General features: G+C 46.8%; 1 protein-coding gene across 2 annotated transcripts in view; it reads left to right on the top strand.

The window, feature by feature from the left end:
- The window catches only part of LENG8 (leukocyte receptor cluster member 8), a 130,015-nt gene that overhangs the window by 53,614 nt on the left and 54,176 nt on the right, over positions 1 to 22,225 (top strand). For both annotated transcript variants that reach the window (XM_069200799.1, XM_069200800.1), the window contains exon 7: positions 21,039 to 21,224. In XM_069200799.1, the coding sequence (XP_069056900.1) occupies positions 21,039 to 21,224 (186 nt within the window). The remainder of the gene's footprint in view (positions 1 to 21,038; positions 21,225 to 22,225) is intronic.

A 22,225-nucleotide genomic window follows, 5' to 3' on the forward strand; every position in this document is an offset into this window, starting at 1 on the left:
CATGCACCAAGCACTTTTGTGAATAAATCAAAAAAGTTTTGGAATCCAGATCTGGTGGTGCCGCTTTGTTCCTCTTATTTACTTGGGATCTACAACCGGAAAGGATAGGGGCCCCTAGAGGGAGAAAATATTAGATTTATAGATGTTCGATGGCATGTGTAGCTGCAGATACACATGCTGCACATATATCAGCATCTAGTGTTGGGCTCAGAGTGTTGTAAGTTGTTTTTCTTCGAAGAGGTCTTTTTTTTGAGTCACTGGGTCGAGTGACTCCTTTGTTTGCTTTCTTTCCACCGTCTGGTTCAGACGTGTTCCCTCTTGCTCTGGTTTTTTCGGTTCGGAAGTTCTCTAATCTTTCAAACTTTTCTCATACTGTCGGTATTGTTTTGAACGTGGTTTCTTTCTGCACTTGATCTGATAGTACCGTTAGCATCAAGTAAAAGCCCTTTTGGGTGCTTGTGCCCTCTTTGGACCTGGTCGGCCCTACTGGGTCATAGGCTAATGAATCAGACACATACTGATTCTGTCCTCTGTGCCACACCAAATCTCCATACACTGACCAGCACTTGGTCTGTAATCTCTGCCTTTCTCCGGAACATCGAGAATAAAGCTGTGAGGCGTGTCTGTCTTTTCGATCGAAGAAAACGTTATGCGATCGAAGGGCAAGAAGGCGCTGGAGATGACGTCCCTCCCTTACATCCACCACCACCCCCACCCCAACCCCCCCCATGCAGCTGACACTGCAGCTAGAGGAATTAATACCAGCATCACTATTAGACGACATGCATGGTTGAGGTCCTCGGGTTTCTAACCAGAGATACAGTAGGTGGTCCTTAATATGCCGTTGAACAAACAGCAGCTTTTTGGACCAGAGGTGGACATAACCACAGAAAAGCTCAAAGATTCTGGCATAGCAAAAGCCATTGGCGGTCTTTAGTCCACACCATTCAGGGTTCATTTTGATAACCATAATTTAGGGTAGGTTTTAAAACATACTACAGAGGCTTCCACCTCCCGTTCAAAGCAAGGCTTGCAGTATTACCTAGGGGGGGGTCATTCAGCGGCTCAACTTCCACAAAACAGTGACTTCCCAAACTTTCCACAGCACCATATATCTCCTGTGGGAGAAAGACTTCAACAATTCCATTCTCATTGGCAAAAAATTACTACAGATCAATGGGTACTCTGTTATCCGCAATGATTATTGCCTAGAGCTCATCTCTACTTCACCAAACATTCCACCTTGTTCTCACACACTCTCAAACACACTATTCTACTACAACAGGAGGTACAATCTCTACTACTCAGGCAACAAAAGTAGTTCCCATCACACAGTAGGGAACAGGAGTATATTCCCTATACTTATACCAAAAAGAGGATGGTACACTCAGATCCAGTCTCAATCTCAGGCTCTAAATCTATATTTCCTGTCGGAGCATTTTCACATGGTCACTTTACAGGATGTCACTCCCTTGCTACAAAAACAAGACTAGATGACTGCGGTTGACCTACTTTCACATTCCTATACACCCAGCACACCGGAAGTACCTAAGGTTCGTAATAGCAGGCAAGCATTATCAATTCAAAGTACTACCCTTTGGTGTAACCACAGCACTGAGTGTTCACAAAACATCTAGCTGTAGTCGCAGCATACCTCAGAAGGGAACACATACATGTCTTCCCTTATCTAGGCGACTGGTTAATCAAATCCAGTATCATTCCAAACTGCCAACAATACACAATAGATACCGTACACAAATTAGGGTTCACAATTAATTACCAGAAATCTCACCTTCAGCCAGCACAAATTCAACCTTACCTAGGAGCAATTATGACTATTCAGTCAGCATTAGCCTACCCAAACCCACAACAGATACAAGAGTTTCACTCCCTCATATCCCATTAGCAAGTCAGTCAAACTTACACAGCAAGATTTTTCATGAAACTATTGGTAACAATGGCATCATGCATATAGCAATAGTACCAAATGCACGTCTAAACATGAGACCACTGCAACAGTGTCTGTTGCGGCAGTGGTCTCAGGGACACGTTCCGCTACAGGATCTAGTGTTAGACCGCCAAGCTTACAGATCTCTGCAATTGTGGAATCACAACTTGGCTGCCCTTTTGCTATTTCAGGACCCTGTGCCACTGCCCATAATCACAATTGCATCAATGACCGGTTGGGGAGCCCATCTCAACAATCTCAAAATACAAGGGGGGGTGGGACTTAATCCAGCAAATTTAACACATAAACCACTTGGAATTACTAACAGTGTTCAGGCACAAAATAGTCTTAATAAGGACAGACCACTTGACGACAATATATTATCTGGAAAAACAGGGGTGAGCACCCATCCCAATTGTCCCCCCCCCTAGCACAAACGGTATGGAAATAGGCAATTAACAATCGCATTCACCTGCTAGCGAAATACATCCCAGGGATACACAATAAGCCTACTGCTCGACCACACTACCACAAAATAGAGCATTAGTATTATCTCTTTTTACCACTATTTTACCTCTAAGGGGAACCCTTGGACTCTGTGCATGCTATTCCTTACTTTGAAATAGCACATACAGAGCCAACTTCCTACATTGGTGGATCAGCGGTGGGGTACAAGACTTTGCATTTGCTGGACTACTCAGCCAATACCTGATCACACGACAAATTCCAAAATTGTCATTAGAAATTGATTTTTGCAATTTGAAAAGTTTTCTAAATTCTTAAAAGACCTGCTAGGGCCTTGTGTTAGATCCTGTTTAGCATTTATTTTAGAGTTTAAAAGTTTGAATTAGAACCTAGAACTAGTTGTAGATTCTTAAAAAGTATTCCAACTTTTAGAAGCAAAATGTCTAGCACAGATGTGACTGTGGTGGAACTCGACACCACACCTTACCTCCATCTACAGATGAGAGAGCTAAGGTCACTCTGTAAACTAAAGAAAATAACCATAGGCCCCAAACCTACCAAAGTACAGCTCCAGGAGCTTTTGGCAGAGTTTGAAAAGGCCAACCCCTCTGAGGATGGCAACTCAGAGGATGAAGATAGTGACTTGGAGGGAAATTCCCCCCCTCCAGTCCTACTTAGGGAGAGCAGGGCTTCTCAAGCCCTGACTCCACAAATAATAGTTAGAGATGCTGGTTCCCTCACAGGAGGGACCAACAACTCTGAAATCACTGAGGATAACTCCAGTGAAGAGGACATCCAGTTAGCCAGGATGGCCAAAAGATTGGCTTTGGAAAGACAGATCCTAGCCATAGAGAGGGAAAGACAAGAGATGGGCCTAGGACCCATCAATGGTGGCAGCAACATAAATAGGGTCAGAGATTCTCCTGACATGTTGAAAATCCCTAAAGGGATTGTAACTAAATATGAAGATGGTGATGACATCACCAAATGGTTCACAGCTTTTGAGAGGGCTTGTGTAACCAGAAAAGTGAACAGATCTCACTGGGGTGCTCTCCTTTGGGAAATGTTCACAGGAAAGTGTAGGGATAGACTCCTCACACTCTCTGGAAAAGATGCAGAATCTTATGACCTCATGAAGGGTACCCTGATTGAGGGCTTTGGATTCTCCACTGAGGAGTATAGGATTAGATTCAGGGGGGCTCAAAAATCCTCGAGCCAGACCTGGGTTGACTTTGTAGACTACTCAGTAAAAACGCTAGATGGTTGGATTCAAGGCAGTGGTGTAAGTAATTATGATGGGCTGTACAATTTATTTGTGAAAGAACACCTGTTAAGTAATTGTTTCAATGATAAACTGCATCAGCATCTGGTAGACCTAGGACCAATTTCTCCCCAAGAATTGGGAAAGAAGGCGGACGATTGGGTCAAGACTAGGGTGTCCAAAACTTCCACAGGGGGTGACCAAAAGAAAGGGGTCACAAAACCTCCCCAGGGGAAAGGTGGTGAGACAGCCAAAAATAAAAATAGTAAAGAGTCTTCTACAGGCCCCCAAAAACCTGCACAGGAGGGTGGGCCCAGAGCCTCTTCACAAAACAATCCTAGGTACAAGGGTAAAAACTTTGATCCCAAAAAGGCCTGGTGTCGAAACTGTAGTCAGTCTGGACACCAAACTGGAGACAAGGCCTGTCCCAAGAAAAGTTCCACTCCAAATTCCAATCCAGGTAACACTGGAATGGCTAGTCTCCAAGTGGGATCAACAGTGTGCCCAGAGCAAATCAGGGTCCACACTGAAGCTACTCTAGTCTCTGAGGGTGGGGTGGATTTAGCCACACTAGCTGCCTGGCCGCCTAACATGCAAAAATACAGGCAGCAGCTCTTTATTAATGGGACAAGTGTAGAGGGCCTGAGGGATACAGGTGCCAGTGTCACCATGGTGACAGAGAAACTGGTTTCCCCTGGCCAATACCTGACTGGAAAAACTTATACAGTCACCAACGCTGACAATCAGACTAAAGCACATCCCATGGCAATGGTAACTTTAGAATGGGGAGGGGTCAATGGCCTGAAACAGGTGGTGGTCTCCTCAAACATCCCAGTAGACTGTCTGCTTGGAAATGACCTGGAGTCCTCAGCATGGGCTGAGGTAGAACTAAAAACCCATGCAGCCATGCTGGGTATCCCTGAACTGGTGTGTGTAAAAACAAGAGCACAATGCAAGGCACAGGGTGAAAAAGTAGAGCTGGAGTCTGGAAAAATGGCCCAGCCTACCAAGAGAAAAGGAAAGTCAGTTGGGAAACCAACTGCAACACAGTCAGAAAAAGAGAACCTCTCTTCTCAGGAAGAAGTTCTGCCCTCTGAGGGAACTGAGCCTTTGGAGCTTGAACCTTATCAGGTTGAGCTCTTAGGCCCAGGGGGACCCTCAAGGGAGGAGCTGTGTAAGGGACAAGAAACCTGTCCCTCTCTTGAAGGCCTTAGGCAGCAAGCTGCTGAAGAGTCCAAAGGCAAGAAAAATGGAACACATAGGGTCTATTGGGAAGATGGACTCCTGTACACTGAGGCCAGAGACCCCAAACCTGGTGCCACTAGGAGAGTGGTAGTGCCTCAGTCGTTCAGAGAGTTTATTCTGACCTTAGCCCATGATATTCCCCTTGCTGGGCATTTGGGACAAACCAAGACGTGGGAGAGGTTAGTCAACCACTTCTACTGGCCCAATATGTCCCAGAAGGTTAAGGAGTTTTGCCTCTCCTGCCCCACCTGTCAAGCCAGTGGTAAGACAGGTGGGCACCCAAAGGCCCCCCTCATTCCACTTCCAGTGGTGGGGGTCCCCTTTGAAAGAGTGGGTGTGGACATAGTTGGTCCACTGGAACCTCCCACAGCCTCAGGAAATATGTACATACTAGTAGTAGTGGATCATGCTACTAGGTATCCTGAAGCTATTCCCCTTAGGTCGACTACTGCCCCTGCAGTAGCCAAGGCCCTCATTGGTATCTTTACCAGAGTGGGTTTCCCTAAGGAGGTGGTGTCTGACAGAGGTACCAACTTCATGTCAGCATACCTAAAACACATGTGGAATGAGTGTGGAGTGACTTACAAATTCACTACACCATACCATCCACAAACTAATGGCTTAGTTGAGAGATTCAACAAGACATTAAAAGGCATGATCATGGGGCTCCCAGAAAAACTCAAAAGGAGATGGGATGTCCTCTTGCCATGTCTGCTTTTTGCTTACAGAGAGGTGCCACAGAAGGGAGTAGGATTCTCACCCTTTGAACTTCCGTTTGGCCACCCTGTAAGGGGACCACTTGCTCTTGTTAAAGAAGGCTGGGAGAGACCTCTTCATGTGCCTAAACAGGACATAGTGGACTATGTACTTGGCCTTCGCTCTAGAATGGCAGAGTACATGGAAAAGGCAAGCAAAAACCTTGAGGCCAGCCAACAGCTCCAGAAGTTTTGGTATGACCAAAAGGCTGCAATGGTTGAGTTCCAACCAGGGCAGAAAGTCTGGGTTCTGGAGCCTGTGGCTCCCAGGGCACTCCAGGACAAATGGAGTGGCCCTTACCCAGTGCTAGAAAGGAAGAGTCAGGTCACCTACCTGGTGGACCTGGGCACAAGCAGGAGCCCCAAGAGGGTGATCCATGTGAACCGCCTTAAGCTCTTCCATGACAGGGCTGATGTAAATCTGTTGATGGTAACAGATGAGGATCAGGAGGCAGAGAGTGAACCTCTCCCTGATCTTCTGTCATCAGACCCAAAAGATGGCTCAGTAGATGGAGTGATCTACTCAGACACCCTCTCTGGCCAACAGCAAGCTGATTGTAGGAGAGTCCTTGTAGGAAGTTGGCTCTGTATGTGCTATTTCAAAGTAAGGAATAGCATGCACGGAGTCCAAGGGTTCCCCTTAGAGGTAAAATAGTGGTAAAAAGAGATGATACTAATGCTCTATTTTGTGGTAGTGTGGTCGAGCAGTAGGCTTATCCAAGGAGTAGTGTTAAGCATTTGTTGTACATACACATAGACAATAAATGAGGTACACACACTCAGAGACAAATCCAGCCAATAGGTTTTGTTATAGAAAAATATCTTTTCTTAGTTTATTTTAAGAACCACAGGTTCAAATTTAACATGTAATATCTTGTTTGAAAGGTATTGCAGGTAAGTACATTAGGAACTTTGAATCATTTCAATTGCATGTATACTTTTCAAGTTATTCACAAATAGCTACTTTAAAAGTGGACACTTAGTGCAATTTTCACAGTTCCTGGGGGAGGTAAGTTTTTGTTAGTTTTACCAGGTAAGTAAGACACTTACAGGGTTCAGTTCTTGGTCCAAGGTAGCCCACCGTTGGGGGTTCAGAGCAACCCCAAAGTCACCACACCAGCAGCTCAGGGCCGGTCAGGTGCAGAGTTCAAAGTGGTGCCCAAAACGCATAGGCTAGAATGGAGAGAAGGGGGTGCCCCGGTTCCGGTCTGCTTGCAGGTAAGTACCCGCGTCTTCGGAGGGCAGACCAGGGGGGTTTTGTAGGGCACCGGGGGGGACACAAGCCCACACAGAAATTTCACCCTCAGCAGCGCGGGGGCGGCCGGGTGCAGTGCAGAAACAAGCGTCGGGTTTGCAATGTTAGTCTATGAGAGATCAACGGATCTCTTCAGCGCTGCAGGCAGGCAAGGGGGGGCTTCCTCGGGGAAACCTCCACTTGGGCAAGGGAGAGGGACTCCTGGGGGTCACTTCTCCAGTGAAAGTCCGGTCCTTCAGGTCCTGGGGGCTGCGGGTGCAGGGTCTTTTCCAGGCGTCGGGACTTAGGTTTCAGAGAGTCGCGGTCAGGGGAAGCCTCGGGATTCCCTCTGCAGGCGGCGCTGTGGGGGCTCAGGGGGGACAGGTTTTGGTACTCACAGTCGGAGAGTAGTCCGGGGGTCCTCCCTGAGGTGTTGGTTCTCCACCAGCCGAGTCGGGGTCACCGGGTGCAGTGTTGCAAGTCTCACGCTTCTTGCGGGGAGTTGCAGGGGTCTTTAAAGCTGCTCCTTGAAACAAAGTTGCAGTCTTTTTTGGAGCAGGTCCGCTGTCCTCGGGAGTTTCTGGTCGTCGTCGAAGCAGGGCAGTCCTCAGAGGATTCAGAGGTCGCTGGTCCCTTTGGAAGGCGTCGCTGGAGCAGAGTTCTTTGGAAGGCAGGAGACAGGCCGGTGAGTTTCTGGAGCCAAGGCAGTTGTTGTCTTCTGGTCTTCCTCTGCAGGGATTTTCAGCTGGGCAGTCCTTCTTCTTGTTGTCGCAGGAATATAATTTTCTAGGGTTCAGGGTAGCCCTTAAATACTAAATTTAAGGGCGTGTTTAGGTCTGGGGGGTTAGTAGCCAATGGCTACTAGCCCTGAGGGTGGGTACACCCTCTTTGTGCCTCCTCCCAAGGGGAGGGGGTCACAATCCTAACCCTATTGGGGGAATCCTCCATCTGCAAGATGGAGGATTTCTAAAAGTTAGTCACCTCAGCTCAGGACACCTTAGGGGCTGTCCTGACTGGCCAGTGACTCCTCCTTGTTGCTTTCTTTGTTCCCTCCAGCCTTGCCGCCAAAAGTGGGGGCCGTGGCCGGAGGGGGCGGGCAACTCCACTAAGCTGGAGTGCCCTGCTGGGCTGTGACAAAGGGGTGAGCCTTTGAGGCTCACCGCCAGGTGTCACAGCTCCTGCCTGGGGGAGGTGTTAGCATCTCCACCCAGTGCAGGCTTTGTTACTGGCGTCAGAGTGACAAAGGCACTCTCCCCATGGGGCCAGCAACATGTCTCTAGTGTGGCAGGCTGCTGGAACTAGTCAGCCTACACAGACAGTCGGTTAAGTTTCAGGGGGCACCTCTAAGGTGCCCTCTGGGGTGTATTTTGCAATAAAATGTACACTGGCATCAGTGTGCATTTATTGTGCTGAGAAGTTTGATACCAAACTTCCCAGTTTTCAGTGTAGCCATTATGGTGCTGTGGAGTTCGTGTTTGACAGACTCCCAGACCATATACTCTTATGGCTACCCTGCACTTACAATGTCTAAGGTTTTGTTTAGACACTGTAGGGGTACCATGCTCATGCACTGGTACCCTCACCTATGGTATAGTGCACCCTGCCTTAGGGCTGTAAGGCCTGCTAGAGGGGTGTCTTACCTATACTGCATAGGCAGTGAGAGGCTGGCATGGCACCCTGAGGGGAGTGCCATGTCGACTTACTCGTTTTGTCCTCACTAGCACACACAAGCTGGCAAGCAGTGTGTCTGTGCTGAGTGAGAGGTCTCCAGGGTGGCATAAGACATGCTGCAGCCCTTAGAGACCTTCCTTGGCATCAGGGCCCTTGGTACTAGAAGTACCAGTTACAAGGGACTTATCTGGATGCCAGGGTCTGCCAATTGTGGATACAAAAGTACAGGTTAGGGAAAGAACACTGGTGCTGGGGCCTGGTTAGCAGGCCTCAGCACACTTTCAATTGTAAACATAGCATCAGCAAAGGCAAAAAGTCAGGGGGCAACCATGCCAAGGAGGCATTTCCTTACAGTCCTACAACAGTTTCCTGAACTGTTCTCCCTAACCCCTGGTCAGACACACCTGTGTACCCATGATGTGGACACAGGAGACAGCATGCCTGTCAAAAACAAAATTTTTAGACAGTCTGACCATGTTAAGGAAAGCATCAAGGTGGAAGTCCACAAGATGCTGGAATTGGGAGTAATTGAGTGCTCTGACAGCCCCTGGGCTAGCCCAGTGGTCTTAGTCCCCAAACCTCACACCAAAGATGGAAAGAAAGAGATGAGGTTTTGTGTGGACTACAGAGGGCTCAACTCTGTCACCAAGACAGACGCCCATCCAATTCCTAGAGCTGATGAGCTCATAGACAAATTAGGTGCTGCCAAATTCTTAAGTACCTTTGACTTGACAGCAGGGTACTGGCAAATAAAAATGGCACCTGGAGCAAAAGAGAAAACAGCATTCTCCACACCTGATGGGCATTATCAGTTTACTGTTATGCCCTTTGGTTTAAAGAATGCCCCTGCCACCTTCCAAAGGTTGGTGAGTCAAGTCCTTGCTGGTTTGGAGTCCTTAATCACAGCTTATCTTGATGATATTGCTGTCTTTAGCTCCACCTGGCAGGATCACCTGGTCCACCTGAAGAAGGTTTTGAAGGCTCTGCAATCTGCAGGCCTCTCTATCAAGGCATCCAAATGCCAGATAGGGCAGGGAACTGTGGTTTACTTGGGCCACCTTGTAGGTGGAGGCCAAGTTCAGCCACTCCAACCCAAGATCCAGACTATTCTGGACTGGGTAGCTCCAAAAACCCAGACTCAAGTCAGGGCATTCCTTGGCTTGACTGGGTATTACAGGAGGTTTGTGAAGGGATATTGATCCATTGTGACAGCCCTCACTGAACTCACCTCCAAGAAAATGCCCAAGAAAGTGAACTGGACTGTGGAATGCCAACAGGCCTTTGACACCCTGAAACAGGCAATGTGCTCAGCACCAGTTCTAAAAGCTCCAGATTATTCTAAGCAGTTCATTGTGCAGACAGATGCCTCTGAACATGGGATAGGGGCAGTTTTGTCCCAAACAAATGATGATGGCCTTGACCAGCCTGTTGCTTTCATTAGCAGGAGGTTACTCCCCAGGGAGCAGCGTTGGAGTGCCATTGAGAGGGAGGCCTTTGCTGTGGTTTGGTCCCTGAAGAAGCTGAGACCATACCTCTTTGGGACTCACTTCCTAGTTCAAACTGACCACAGACCTCTCAAATGGCTGATGCAAATGAAAGGTGAAAATCCTAAACTGTTGAGGTAGTCCATCTCCCTACAGGGAATGGACTTTATAGTGGAACACAGACCTGGGACTGCCCATGCCAATGCAGATGGCCTTTCCAGGTTCTTCCACTTAGAAAATGAAGACTCTCTTGGGAAAGGTTAGTCTCATCCTCTTTCGTTTGGGTGGGGGGGGGTTGTGTAAGGAAATGCCTCCTTGGCATGGTTGCCCCCTGACTTTTTGCCTTTGCTGATGCTATGTTTACAATTGAAAGTGTGCTGAGGCCTGCTAACCAGGCCCCAGCACCAGTGTTCTTTCCCTAACCTGTACTTTTGTATCCACAATTGGCAGACCCTGGCATCCAGATAAGTCCCTTGTAACTGGTACTTCTAGTACCAAGGGCCCTGATGCCAAGGAAGGTCTCTAAGGGCTGCAGCATGTCTTATGCCACCCTGGAGACCTCTCACTCAGCACAGACACACTGCTTGCCAGCTTGTGTGTGCTAGTGAGAACAAAACAAGTAAGTCGACATGGCACTCCCCTCAGGGTGCCATGCCAGCCTCTCACTGCCTATGCAAGTATAGGTCAGTCACCCCTCTAGCAGGCCTTACAGCCCTAAGGCAGGGTGCACTATACCATAGGTGAGGGTACCAGTGCATGAGCATGGTACCCCTACAGTGTCTAAACAAAACCTTAGACATTGTAAGTGCAGGGTAGCCATAAGAGTATATGGTCTGGGAGTTTGTCAAACACGAACTCCACCGCACCATAATGGCTACACTGAAAACTGGGAAGTTTGGTATCAAACTTCTCAGCACAATAAATGCACACTGATGCCAGTGTACATTTTATTGCAAAATACACCCCAGAGGGCACCTTAGAGGTGCCCCCTGAAACTTAACCGACTGTCTGTGTAGGCTGTCTAGTTCCAGCAGCCTGCCACACTAGAGACATGTTGCTGGCCCCATGGGGAGAGTGCCTTTGTCACTCTGAGGCCAGTAACAAAGCCTGCACTGGGTGGAGATGCTAACACCTCCCCCAGGCAGGAGCTGTAACACCTGGCGGTGAGCCTCAAAGGCTCACCCCTTTGTCACAGCCCAGCAGGGCACTCCAGCTTAGTGGAGTTGCCCGCCCCCTCCGGCCACGGCCCCCACTTTTGGCGGCAAGGCTGGAGGGAACAAAGAAAGCAACAAGGAGGAGTCACTGGCCAGTCAGGACAGCCCCTAAGGTGTCCTGAGCTGAGGTGACTCTAACTTTTAGAAATCCTCCATCTTGCAGATGGAGGATTCCCCCAATAGGGTTAGGATTGTGACCCCCACCCCTTGGGAGGAGGCACAAAGAGGGTGTACCCACTCTCAGGGCTAGTAGCCATTGGCTACTAACCCCCCAGACCTAAACACGCCCTTAAATTTAGTATTTAAGGGCTACCCTGAACCCTAGAAAATTAGATTCCTGCAACAACAAGAAGAAGGACTGCCTAGCTGAAAACCCCTGCAGAGGAAGACCAGAAGACAACAACTGCCTTGGCTCCAGAAACTCACCGGCCTGTCTCCTGCCTTCCAAAGAACTCTGCTCCAGCGACGCCTTCCAAAGGGACCAGCGACCTCTGAATCCTCTGAGGACTGCCCTGCTTCGACGACGACAAGAAACTCCAGAGGACAGCGGACCTGCTCCAAAAAGACTGCAACTTTTTTTCAAGAAGCAGCTTTAAAGAACCCTGCAACTCCCCGCAAGAAGCGTGAGACTTGCAACACTGCACCCGGCGACCCCGACTCGGCTGGTGGAGAACCAACACCTCAGGGAGGACCCCCGGACTACTCTACGACTGTGAGTACCAAAACCTGTCCCCCCTGAGCCCCCACAGCGCCGCCTGCAGAGGGAATCCCGAGGCTTCCCTTGACCGCGACTCTCTGAAACCTAAGTCCCGACGCCTGGAAAAGACCCTGCACCTGCAGCCCCCAGGACCTGAAGGACCGGACTTTCACTGCAGAAGTGACCCCCAGGAGTCCCTCTCCCTTGCCCAAGTGGAGGTTTCCCCGAGGAAGCCCCCCCTTGCCTGCCTGCAGCGCTGAAGAGATCCCTTGATCTCTCATTGACTTACATTGCGAACCCGACGCTTGTTCTAACACTGCACCCGGCCGCCCCCGCGCCGCTGAGGGTGAAATTTCTGTGTGGGCTTGTGTCCCCCCCCGGTGCCCTACAAAACCCCCCTGGTCTGCCCTCCGAAGACGCGGGTACTTACCTGCAAGCAGACCGGAACCGGGGCACCCCCTTCTCTCCATTGAAGCCTATGCGTTTTGGGCACCACTTTGAACTCTGCACCTGACCGGCCCTGAGCTGCTGGTGTGGGAACTTTGGGGTTGCTCTGAACCCCCAACGGTGGGCTACCTTGGACCAAGAACTGAACCCTGTAAGTGTCTTACTTACCTGGTAAAACTAACAAAAACTTACCTCCCCCAGGAACTGTGAAAATTGCACTAAGTGTCCACTTTTAAACTAGCTATTTGTGAATAACTTGAAAAGTATACATGCAATTGAAATGATTCAAAGTTCCTAATGTACTTACCTGCAATACCTTTCAAACAAGATATTACATGTTAAATTTGAACCTGTGGTTCTTAAAATAAACTAAGAAAATATATTTTTCTATAACAAAACCTATTGGCTGGATTTGTCTCTGAGTGTGTGTACCTCATTTATTGTCTATGTGTATGTACAACAAATGCTTAACACTACTCCTTGGATAAGCCTACTGCTCGACCACACTACCACAAAATAGAGCATTAGTATTATCTATTTTTACCACTATTTTACCTCTAAGGGGAACCCTTGGACTCTGTGCATGCTATTCCTTACTTTGAAATAGCACATACAGAGCCAACTTCCTACAATATTTAATCACCTCTTCAGAAGGCGCTCCAGTCACTTTATCCCTTGTCGGTTCCTTTGTGGGCCAATCTACCCCTCTCTTGCATTCAAGCCACAAGTCTGGCGGAACAATAATCTCAAACAAGGTATTTAAGTCTTCCCAGAGACACTTCGCAAGCTTTACGAACCATTCGATCGGTTTTTCTCTTAACCTGGGATAATCATTCGTAAAGGACAAAATGTCTCCCCTGGACCAAGGCACATGCACCAAAACACCACCAGCTGTTTCTCTCATAGGTAGGATTTTCACTGTCTCTAAGTTTGGTGTGACTGTTGTTTCATTAGATACTGGACTATCTCTTTTCCCCTTATCTCTTTTCTTCATCCATCGGCCTTCCCATTTCTCTAGTGCTCCCCAAATTTGTGCGCTTTGCAGCAGCTCTTTCAAATGTGTCTTCATGCCTGCAGATCTCATGTGCTCAAAATCTTTTGAGTCAAAATCTAATCTGTAACTCCGTTTCAAATGTTTTGTGTTCCCAATGTCGATATTGTATTTGTCTGCCAAATTCGTTAATTTCTGGTGTACTTTGCCTACCTCTTTGGTGATTTTAGGGCATAAATACCTTAATTCTGCCTCAGTGTAAGACTCCAACCTATTTACTCCCATTGTTCCATCCACCAATTCAACAGCTTCTGCTCCTAGTCGTACTAGATTTAGGTATTCATCGTGTTTCTCTTTCTCAGGTTCGATTGCAGCTGCTGTAGCCCTTTGTGATGTGCAGGTTTTCTCTAACCACTCATTTAGCTGTTGTACTGTAAAACCCTGCAGTGAAATGTTCCCTGCATGTATCATTGGAGTGTATGAGGTATTTGTACTCATAGTTTGGGGAGTCAAGACTCCCAATCCTGCTTGTCGCATTGCCTCAAGAGGTGCCCCTATTGGACTAAGGTCCATTAAGGGTCTTGATTGTTCACAAGCCTGTTCTCTCTGTGTCATTATTTGTGGAGTTATAATAGGCCCTCCTCTTATCGTTTCATGAGTTAGGACTCCCTGTTCACACATCCTTGTTTTCTCCTGTGCATAGAACTGCACCGGGGGACCAACTGTAATGGGTAGTGATATAGTGGCAGGTGTCTGGCCTGCCCCCAAGCTTCTTGGAGCTTCAACACCATAGGTCTGATCTAATAATCCTGGTGCAGGTTCTTTTAAAGGACCCGCTACTGGGTTATACCCAGGTATCAGTTTTGGCGGTTGTGACACTAACTGCGGAGTTGACTCAATCTGCATTAACCTTGGCTTTGTATATATCGGGTCTGGCTGCACCACCAAGTTCGTAGTAGTCTCAAGTACTGGAACATCTGGATAAATTCTTTTTATCTGTGGTGGAGGCTGTAACTGTATCGGCGGGTCTGGAGCAGTGGGTACACTGACAACATTCTGTATCAAAGCTGTATCGCTATTCTGCACTGTATCAGTAACACCCTTCTCTTTCGTCTGGTTCCCAGGATCCAAGCTAGTACTTGGAGCACTGTCGTTCACCGCGTAAGGTGGTGGACGATCATGTAACAGCCTATCCATAAACGCCTCATCATCTGATTCGTCCTCTTCTTCCCAAGATCTTTTATTCTCTTTGTGTTTGTCTGGTTCTTTGTCAGTTTTGCAAGAAGCTTTCTTTCCCTGTGTTTCCTCTCCCTGGGTTATTGCCGGAAACAGCTTCAACCCATCCACTATTCCTCGTCTCCACATTTTGTTCTCATTATCCCACCTAGCCTCTGCATAGGATTTTTCGGCTCTCGTCCATCTCCTGTGAAATCTTTCTTGTCTATGTTTAAGAGCCATCAGGTCCCAAATTGCCAAACCTCATATTGTGCTGGTCGAGGAGGTGGTTGCTGCGTACTTAACATCCACCTCAGGTTTTCTAAAACCTTTTGATTAAACGTTCCATGTTCGGGAAACGCTAGACACCCTTCTTTCTCTGTTAGTTTGCACCATTGTTTTATCCATAAACACGGTGCAACACCCTTTTCCTCCATAACCGTGTAAGCTGGTGTACCCTCAGGTGGTGTAGGTTCCCCATCAGTTGCAACGATATACACATTTCCTTTCAATGCGCTTTTAAATGCCTTAACAAAATTCATTTTATTTTTACTCAGAAACGGCTTTGTTCCCAGGACACTCTTCACCTACCCTTTGCTCAACCTATTGCCTCTCACGGACGGCAGCCAATCCGTGCGTGACCCCTCTCGACATCTGACCTATCCCAGCGCGGCACCACTGACGTCACACTCACACACACTGCAGCTGACAAAGTCTTGCGGCTTGTCCACACCTCTCTAACTCCTTACAACTCATACAAACTAATGCAAATTATTGCTAGCACTTGAATGACAACACAAATCTGCCGGTTCACTACAGGAAGGGTAACACATTCGCTTCAGAACTTTACAGAGATTTCACTTGAAGCCTCGGCCGCTACTCTCTCCTTCTCAGTTCCCTCATACGCAAGCAGAATTCGTCCTGCAAATCCTACTCTCGACTTGTCAATGACTCCTTCTAGTGCACTTTTAGAACTTGTCAAATCTCCATCGAAGGTTACGCACATGCATCATATCTCGAAACTCAATCTGTCAACCACGCCCGATTGACCTATTAAACCGCACAGATTACAACATAAACCATTTTAACATCATACTCCGGAGTCTTAGACCTCAATAGGCCCGTATACAACAACCAACCACGTGGATAATTTTGAGCAACAAGCGCTGCATTCACATGAAGTACGCCGACTTCCCTACTCTCATGCTGTGAAGTACGCCCACTCCTTCTAAACAACACTTAATTTGGCCTAATCACACTCCAGTATTCACAATCACCTGCAAAGTGCATAAGATTTAATAAGCGCAAAAGACCCTAACCACACATACTATGGCGCCGAGAACATTCCCAACTCATTTAGGCAGGCTCCGAGATCCCAGGAAAGCTCATAGCAGATCTAGCAACTCATCATCTTTCCAATTTGCATTATCACAAGAAAACAATTGAATAGTGAAAACTCCGTCCTAGGGCCCCCAAGGGCCAACCGTACTCTGCTACCAGAACTGTTAACGCGTCCGTCTATGTCAATTTATACACATCAGGACTCGTTTTAGGCCAATGAATCTTTGGGCCCAGTGGTGAGACACCGTAGGACGAGATAACTGATCATAATATCAATCAATATGTCAATAACATTGTCAACGTTTAACACCAAAATATCTCTTACTTTAGATATTAATAAACATTCGGCGCAACCATGACCTTTCAGTCATGAATAACCACACCTTAATGGAGTTGATACATTTTATTCCCTATTGATTACAATCTAGTAGCAAAGGCATTAATCTCAGTCAATAAACATATAAGCACGATTACAAGATGACAACCACAATAAGCTTTCGATAATGCAAAGATCACTAGCATAGACAATCAGATAGATATAAGCGGATTATAACACATGAAACTTTCTAAGATACTAGTTCAGCATAGCACCACGTCAGTCACGTCAGTTTGTCAGTCAGAATGAATACCTCGTCTAACCTCTAATTAGCATTAGCATGTTGGGCGTCATGCAAAACAATTTTGAACACCAATTTGGAAAACTTCTAGCTAAGGTCTCTATCAAAACATACAGCAGTTGGTACCTAGAAAGAAAGGCAAAATGAATTTCCATTAGCAATTTTATAATTACCCTCCTCTGATTAAGTCAGCATTCAGGATCAGTCTTCGTCTTCAGGACATCAGTTAGATCGCCGTCAGTCTATCTAAGTTAGAGGCAAGACACTCTCCTCCTAAGGAGAAAAGTGTAAGGGGCAGCAGTATGGCAAGGATGGTTTGTCTAAGTCTCAAGTCACAGATTAGTGTGACAGAGTTTCGGGATGTAATCAATATCATTCCCTACCTAATGGATGGTTATTTCCTGTGTCATGGGTTTTTATCCCTTTCTAGTAATTCATTCCCCCAAAATTCTATTGGTTAGTCAATACACCCTGTAAGGAAATGCCTCCTTGGCATGGTTGCCCCCTGACTTTTTGCCTTTGCTGATGCTATGTTTACAATTGAAAGTGTGCTGAGGCCTGCTAACCAGGCCCCAGCACCAGTGTTCTTTCCCTAACCTGTACTTTTGTATCCACAATTGGCAGACCCTGGCATCCAGATAAGTCCCTTGTAACTGGTACTTCTAGTACCAAGGGCCCTGATGCCAAGGAAGGTCTCTAAGGGCTGCAGCATGTCTTATGCCACCCTGGAGACCTCTCACTCAGCACAGACACACTGCTTACCAGCTTGTGTGTGCTAGTGAGGACAAAACGAGTAAGTCGACATGGCACTCCCCTCAGGGTGCCATGCCAGCCTCTCACTGCCTATGCAGTATAGGTAAGACACCCCTCTAGCAGGCCTTACAGCCCTAAGGCAGGGTGCACTATACCATAGGTGAGGGTACCAGTGCATGAGCATGGTACCCCTACAGTGTCTAAACAAAACCTTAGACATTGTAAGTGCAGGGTAGCCATAAGAGTATATGGTCTGGGAGTCTGTCAAACACGAACTCCACAGCACCATAATGGCTACACTGAAAACTGGGAAGTTTGGTATCAAACTTCTCAGCACAATAAATGCACACTGATGCCAGTGTACATTTTATTGTAAAATACACCACAGAGGGCACCTTAGAGGTGCCCCCTGAAACTTAACCGACTATCTGTGTAGGCTGACTAGTTTTAGCAGCCTGCCACAAACCGAGACATGTTGCTGGCCCCATGGGGAGAGTGCCTTTGTCACTCTGAGGCCAGTAACAAAGCCTGCACTGGGTGGAGATGCTAACACCTCTCCCAGGCAGGAATTGTCACACCTGGCGGTGAGCCTCAAAGGCTCACCTCCTTTGTGCCAACCCAGCAGGACACTCCAGCTAGTGGAGTTGCCCGCCCCCTCCGGCCAGGCCCCACTTTTGGCGGCAAGGCCGGAGAAAATAATGAGAAAAACAAGGAGGAGTCACTGGCCAGTCAGGACAGCCCCTAAGGTGTCCTGAGCTGAGGTGACTCTAACTTTTAGAAATCCTCCATCTTGCAGATGGAGGATTCCCCCAATAGGGTTAGGATTGTGACCCCCTCCCCTTGGGAGGAGGCACAAAGAGGGTGTACCCACCCTCAGGGCTAGTAGCCATTGGCTACTAACCCCCCAGACCTAAACACGCCCTTAAATTTAGTATTTAAGGGCTACCCTGAACCCTAGAAAATTAGATTCCTGCAACTACAAGAAGAAGGACTGCCCAGCTGAAAACCCCTGCAGCGGAAGACCAGAAGACGACAACTGCCTTGGCTCCAGAAACTCACCGGCCTGTCTCCTGCCTTCCAAAGATCCTGCTCCAGCGACGCCTTCCAAAGGGACCAGCGACCTCGACATCCTCTGAGGACTGCCCCTGCTTCGAAAAGACAAGAAACTCCCGAGGACAGCGGACCTGCTCCAAGAAAAGCTGCAACTTTGTTTCCAGCAGCTTTAAAGAACCCTGCAAGCTCCCCGCAAGAAGCGTGAGACTTGCAACACTGCACCCGGCGACCCCGACTCGGCTGGTGGAGATCCGACACCTCAGGAGGGACCCCAGGACTACTCTGATACTGTGAGTACCAAAACCTGTCCCCCCTGAGCCCCCACAGCGCCGCCTGCAGAGGGAATCCCGAGGCTTCCCCTGACCGCGACTCTTTGAACCTAAAGTCCCGACGCCTGGGAGAGACCCTGCACCCGCAGCCCCCAGGACCTGAAGGACCGGACTTTCACTGGAGAAGTGACCCCCAGGAGTCCCTCTCCCTTGCCCAAGTGGAGGTTTCCCCGAGGAACCCCCCCCTTGCCTGCCTGCAGCGCTGAAGAGATCCCGAGATCTCTCATAGACTAACATTGCGAACCCGACGCTTGTTTCTACACTGCACCCGGCCGCCCCCGCGCCGCTGAGGGTGAAATTTCTGTGTGGACTTGTGTCCCCCCCGGTGCCCTACAAAACCCCCCTGGTCTGCCCTCCGAAGACGCGGGTACTTACCTGCAAGCAGACCGGAACCGGGGCACCCCCTTCTCTCCATTCTAGCCTATGTGTTTTGGGCACCACTTTGAACTCTGCACCTGACCGGCCCTGAGCTGCTGGTGTGGTGACTTTGGGGTTGCTCTGAATCCCCCAACGGTGGGCTACCTTGGACCAAGAACTGAACCCTGTAAGTGTCTTACTTACCTGGTAAAACTAACAAATACTTACCTCCCCTAGGAACTGTGAAAATTGCACTAAGTGTCCACTTTTAAAACAGCTATTTGTCAATAACTTGAAAAGTATACATGCAATTTTGATGATTTGAAGTTCCTAAAGTACTTACCTGCAATACCTTTCGAATGAGCTATTACATGTAGAATTTGAACCTGTGGTTCTTAAAATAAACTAAGAAAAGATATTTTTCTATATAAAAACCTATTGGCTGGATTTGTCTCTGAGTGTGTGTACCTCATTTATTGTCTATGTGTATGTACAACAAATGCTTAACACTACTCCTTGGATAAGCCTACTGCTCGACCACACTACCACAAAATAGAGCATTAGTATTATCTATTTTTACCACTATTTTACCTCTAAGGGGAACCCTTGGACTCTGTGCATGCTAGTCCTTACTTTGAAATAGCACATACAGAGCCAACTTCCTACACACCCCATCATTTTTAACCTATCAAATTATACATTAAGTAATGCATTTGTCATCTCTCGATGATGTTTGGTCTTCTGATTGGTCTTCATAATCGGCCTTTTGTAGGTGGCATATCCGGGGTTACTTCATCATCTTGGCACACGTCTCAGGTTAAAAGTTCTCTTTCCCTCGTCTCATTGTCCTTGGATGTATCTACAAATGTTTTGAAGCACAATCATTTTATACTAAAAGATGCTAGCATGCGGATGGGAAAATGTCCCCATGTTTCAAACTAATACAGAAAGAACAATAGCTGGGTCATGGTCGTTTGCAAGTCCGCACACTGAAGAGACAGGAAAAATACGCTTTTAATATGAGAGCTACACAGCTCCTGCTTGGCTCATGCTAACTTAAGATATACGAGTTTTAATGAATGCAGTTTTATACGTTTTAATGTGCTCCGTTAGGCAAACTATAAATGATTATTCCTTACAGTTGACATTAGTTTATGCATATGAACGATTCTCCATTTTTATGAATACGCTTTTAATGAATGTTTTATTAATACAGCATTGTTAGACATCAGCATTTCACGTCTATAATATGTAATATCAAATACGCTCTCTCAGAAGTATTCAGAGAAAATATACTTTTTGCACTTTAGATTGTACTTACCCATTCAGTTTGGGAAAAGATGACGTAAACTAGAGTTGAGTGCTTATTATTATAGTATAGCTTTGTAATGCTTTAAGGGTTATGTTTATGCTATATGGTATTGCAAAATGAAGAAATAAGTGGTGGATTGCTACCTTCTATCGTTTACATTTTAATGAGGTAAAATAATGTGAGCCCTGCAGAGTTGAAGGCAAATTTAGTTCCCATTCACTTTCCTGATTTGTAAGAAATAATGCTTCATGGGTGAAAGTGTACTTAAGCAATTTGCTCCAGTTATAGCTATTTTAAGAATTTCCAGTTGCTTTAACCCTGCCAAAGCGTCCCAACTTAGTCATCAGTAGCAATGCCAGTGAAGAGGATCTGGAAGCATGTAGGCAGAAACCAGAAGGAACTGGGAGTAGGGGGGCAGTGTTTGATGGTGAGCAGCATATTTAGTGTGATGGCGACTACTACCTGGGGAGGTTGATGACTGCCTTTATATGAAGGTGCTCAAAGTAAACCTTTAACCGATATTGTAGTCATTTTGGTAGTTTAGCAGCATAATCCTGCAATTTGATGCAGTCACTATTTCATTATTTATTTTTAAAAAGTGACTGTAGGTTTTGATATGGAATTTGACAGTTCTTTTCATTTCTAACAGCAGTGCATCTACAAAGACAGATGACTGGCCCCAGGCTTTAAAAGAGTATGTTCAGCGCTGTTTTACAGCTTGTGAGTCTGAAGAGGACAAGGATAGAACTGAAAAACTGCTGAAGGAGGTGCTGCAGGCCAGGTTACATGATGGAACTGCCTATACTATAGACTGGAACAATGAGCCGCTTCCAGGGTAAGTCAACACGACAGGTACTTTTTTTCTGGACTAAGTTGTACAGAAGGAGGGAGCAGAAACAAGCCATGTTTCAAAATCTGAAGTTCTCAGTTCTTTCTCCGTAACCGGGAATTTCTTGTTTAACTAGGTATTTTTGTTCTGGCCAGTTAGTAAGCACCTCAAGCACTTCTCGATCAACATATACATATTGTATAGAGCACTGAGACAAAAGCCACATAGCAGAATACTGGTTGTTTTGTTACAACGTTTACCAGATTTAAGTGGGGCTTTTGTATTGGATCACATGGCTACAGGTGTCACAAGATGAATAAATCTCTTAAAGCTAACAAGTGTGGGAGAGCGCAACATCCCCCCCAATACTTTATGCACAAGGCCAGCAAAAAAGTGCAGGCACACTGTGCTGCAATGAGTCAAAGAACACAAATAACTGAGTTGGGAAGAGTCAGTTGGCGATAGTGGCTAAGTGAGGGGCTATACTCTTATAGCTCATTGTGCAGACTACATTGTCTCTAGCCTCCTAACTGCTTTCACTGTATAATAAAGTTGATCCTGGAGAGACTGTGTTTCCTAAATGTGATTATTGGTTGATAAAAAGTGTAGGAAGTTGGCTCTGTATTCACTATTTCAAAGTAAGGAATAGTATGCACAGAGTCCAAGGGTTCCCCTTAGAGGTAAGATAGTGGCAAAAAGAGATAGAGCATTAGAATTATTTTGTGGTAGTGTGGTCGAGCAGTAGGAATATCAGAGGGTAGTGTTAAGCATTTGTTGTACACAGACAGACAATAAGTGAGGAACACACACTCAGACAATTCCAGGCCAATAGGTTTTTGTATAGAAAAATATCTTTTCTTAGTTTATTTTAAGAACCACAGGTTCAAGATTTACAATTATTACTTTAAACGAAAGGTACTTCACTTAGGAACTTTAGGAAGTTTGAATTAGCAAAATAGCATGTACATTTTTCACATAAATGACTTGTAGCTATTTTAAAACTAGAC

This window comes from Pleurodeles waltl, chromosome 7 (assembly GCF_031143425.1).
Source record: "Pleurodeles waltl isolate 20211129_DDA chromosome 7, aPleWal1.hap1.20221129, whole genome shotgun sequence".
Taxonomy (NCBI): Eukaryota; Metazoa; Chordata; class Amphibia; order Caudata; family Salamandridae; genus Pleurodeles; species Pleurodeles waltl.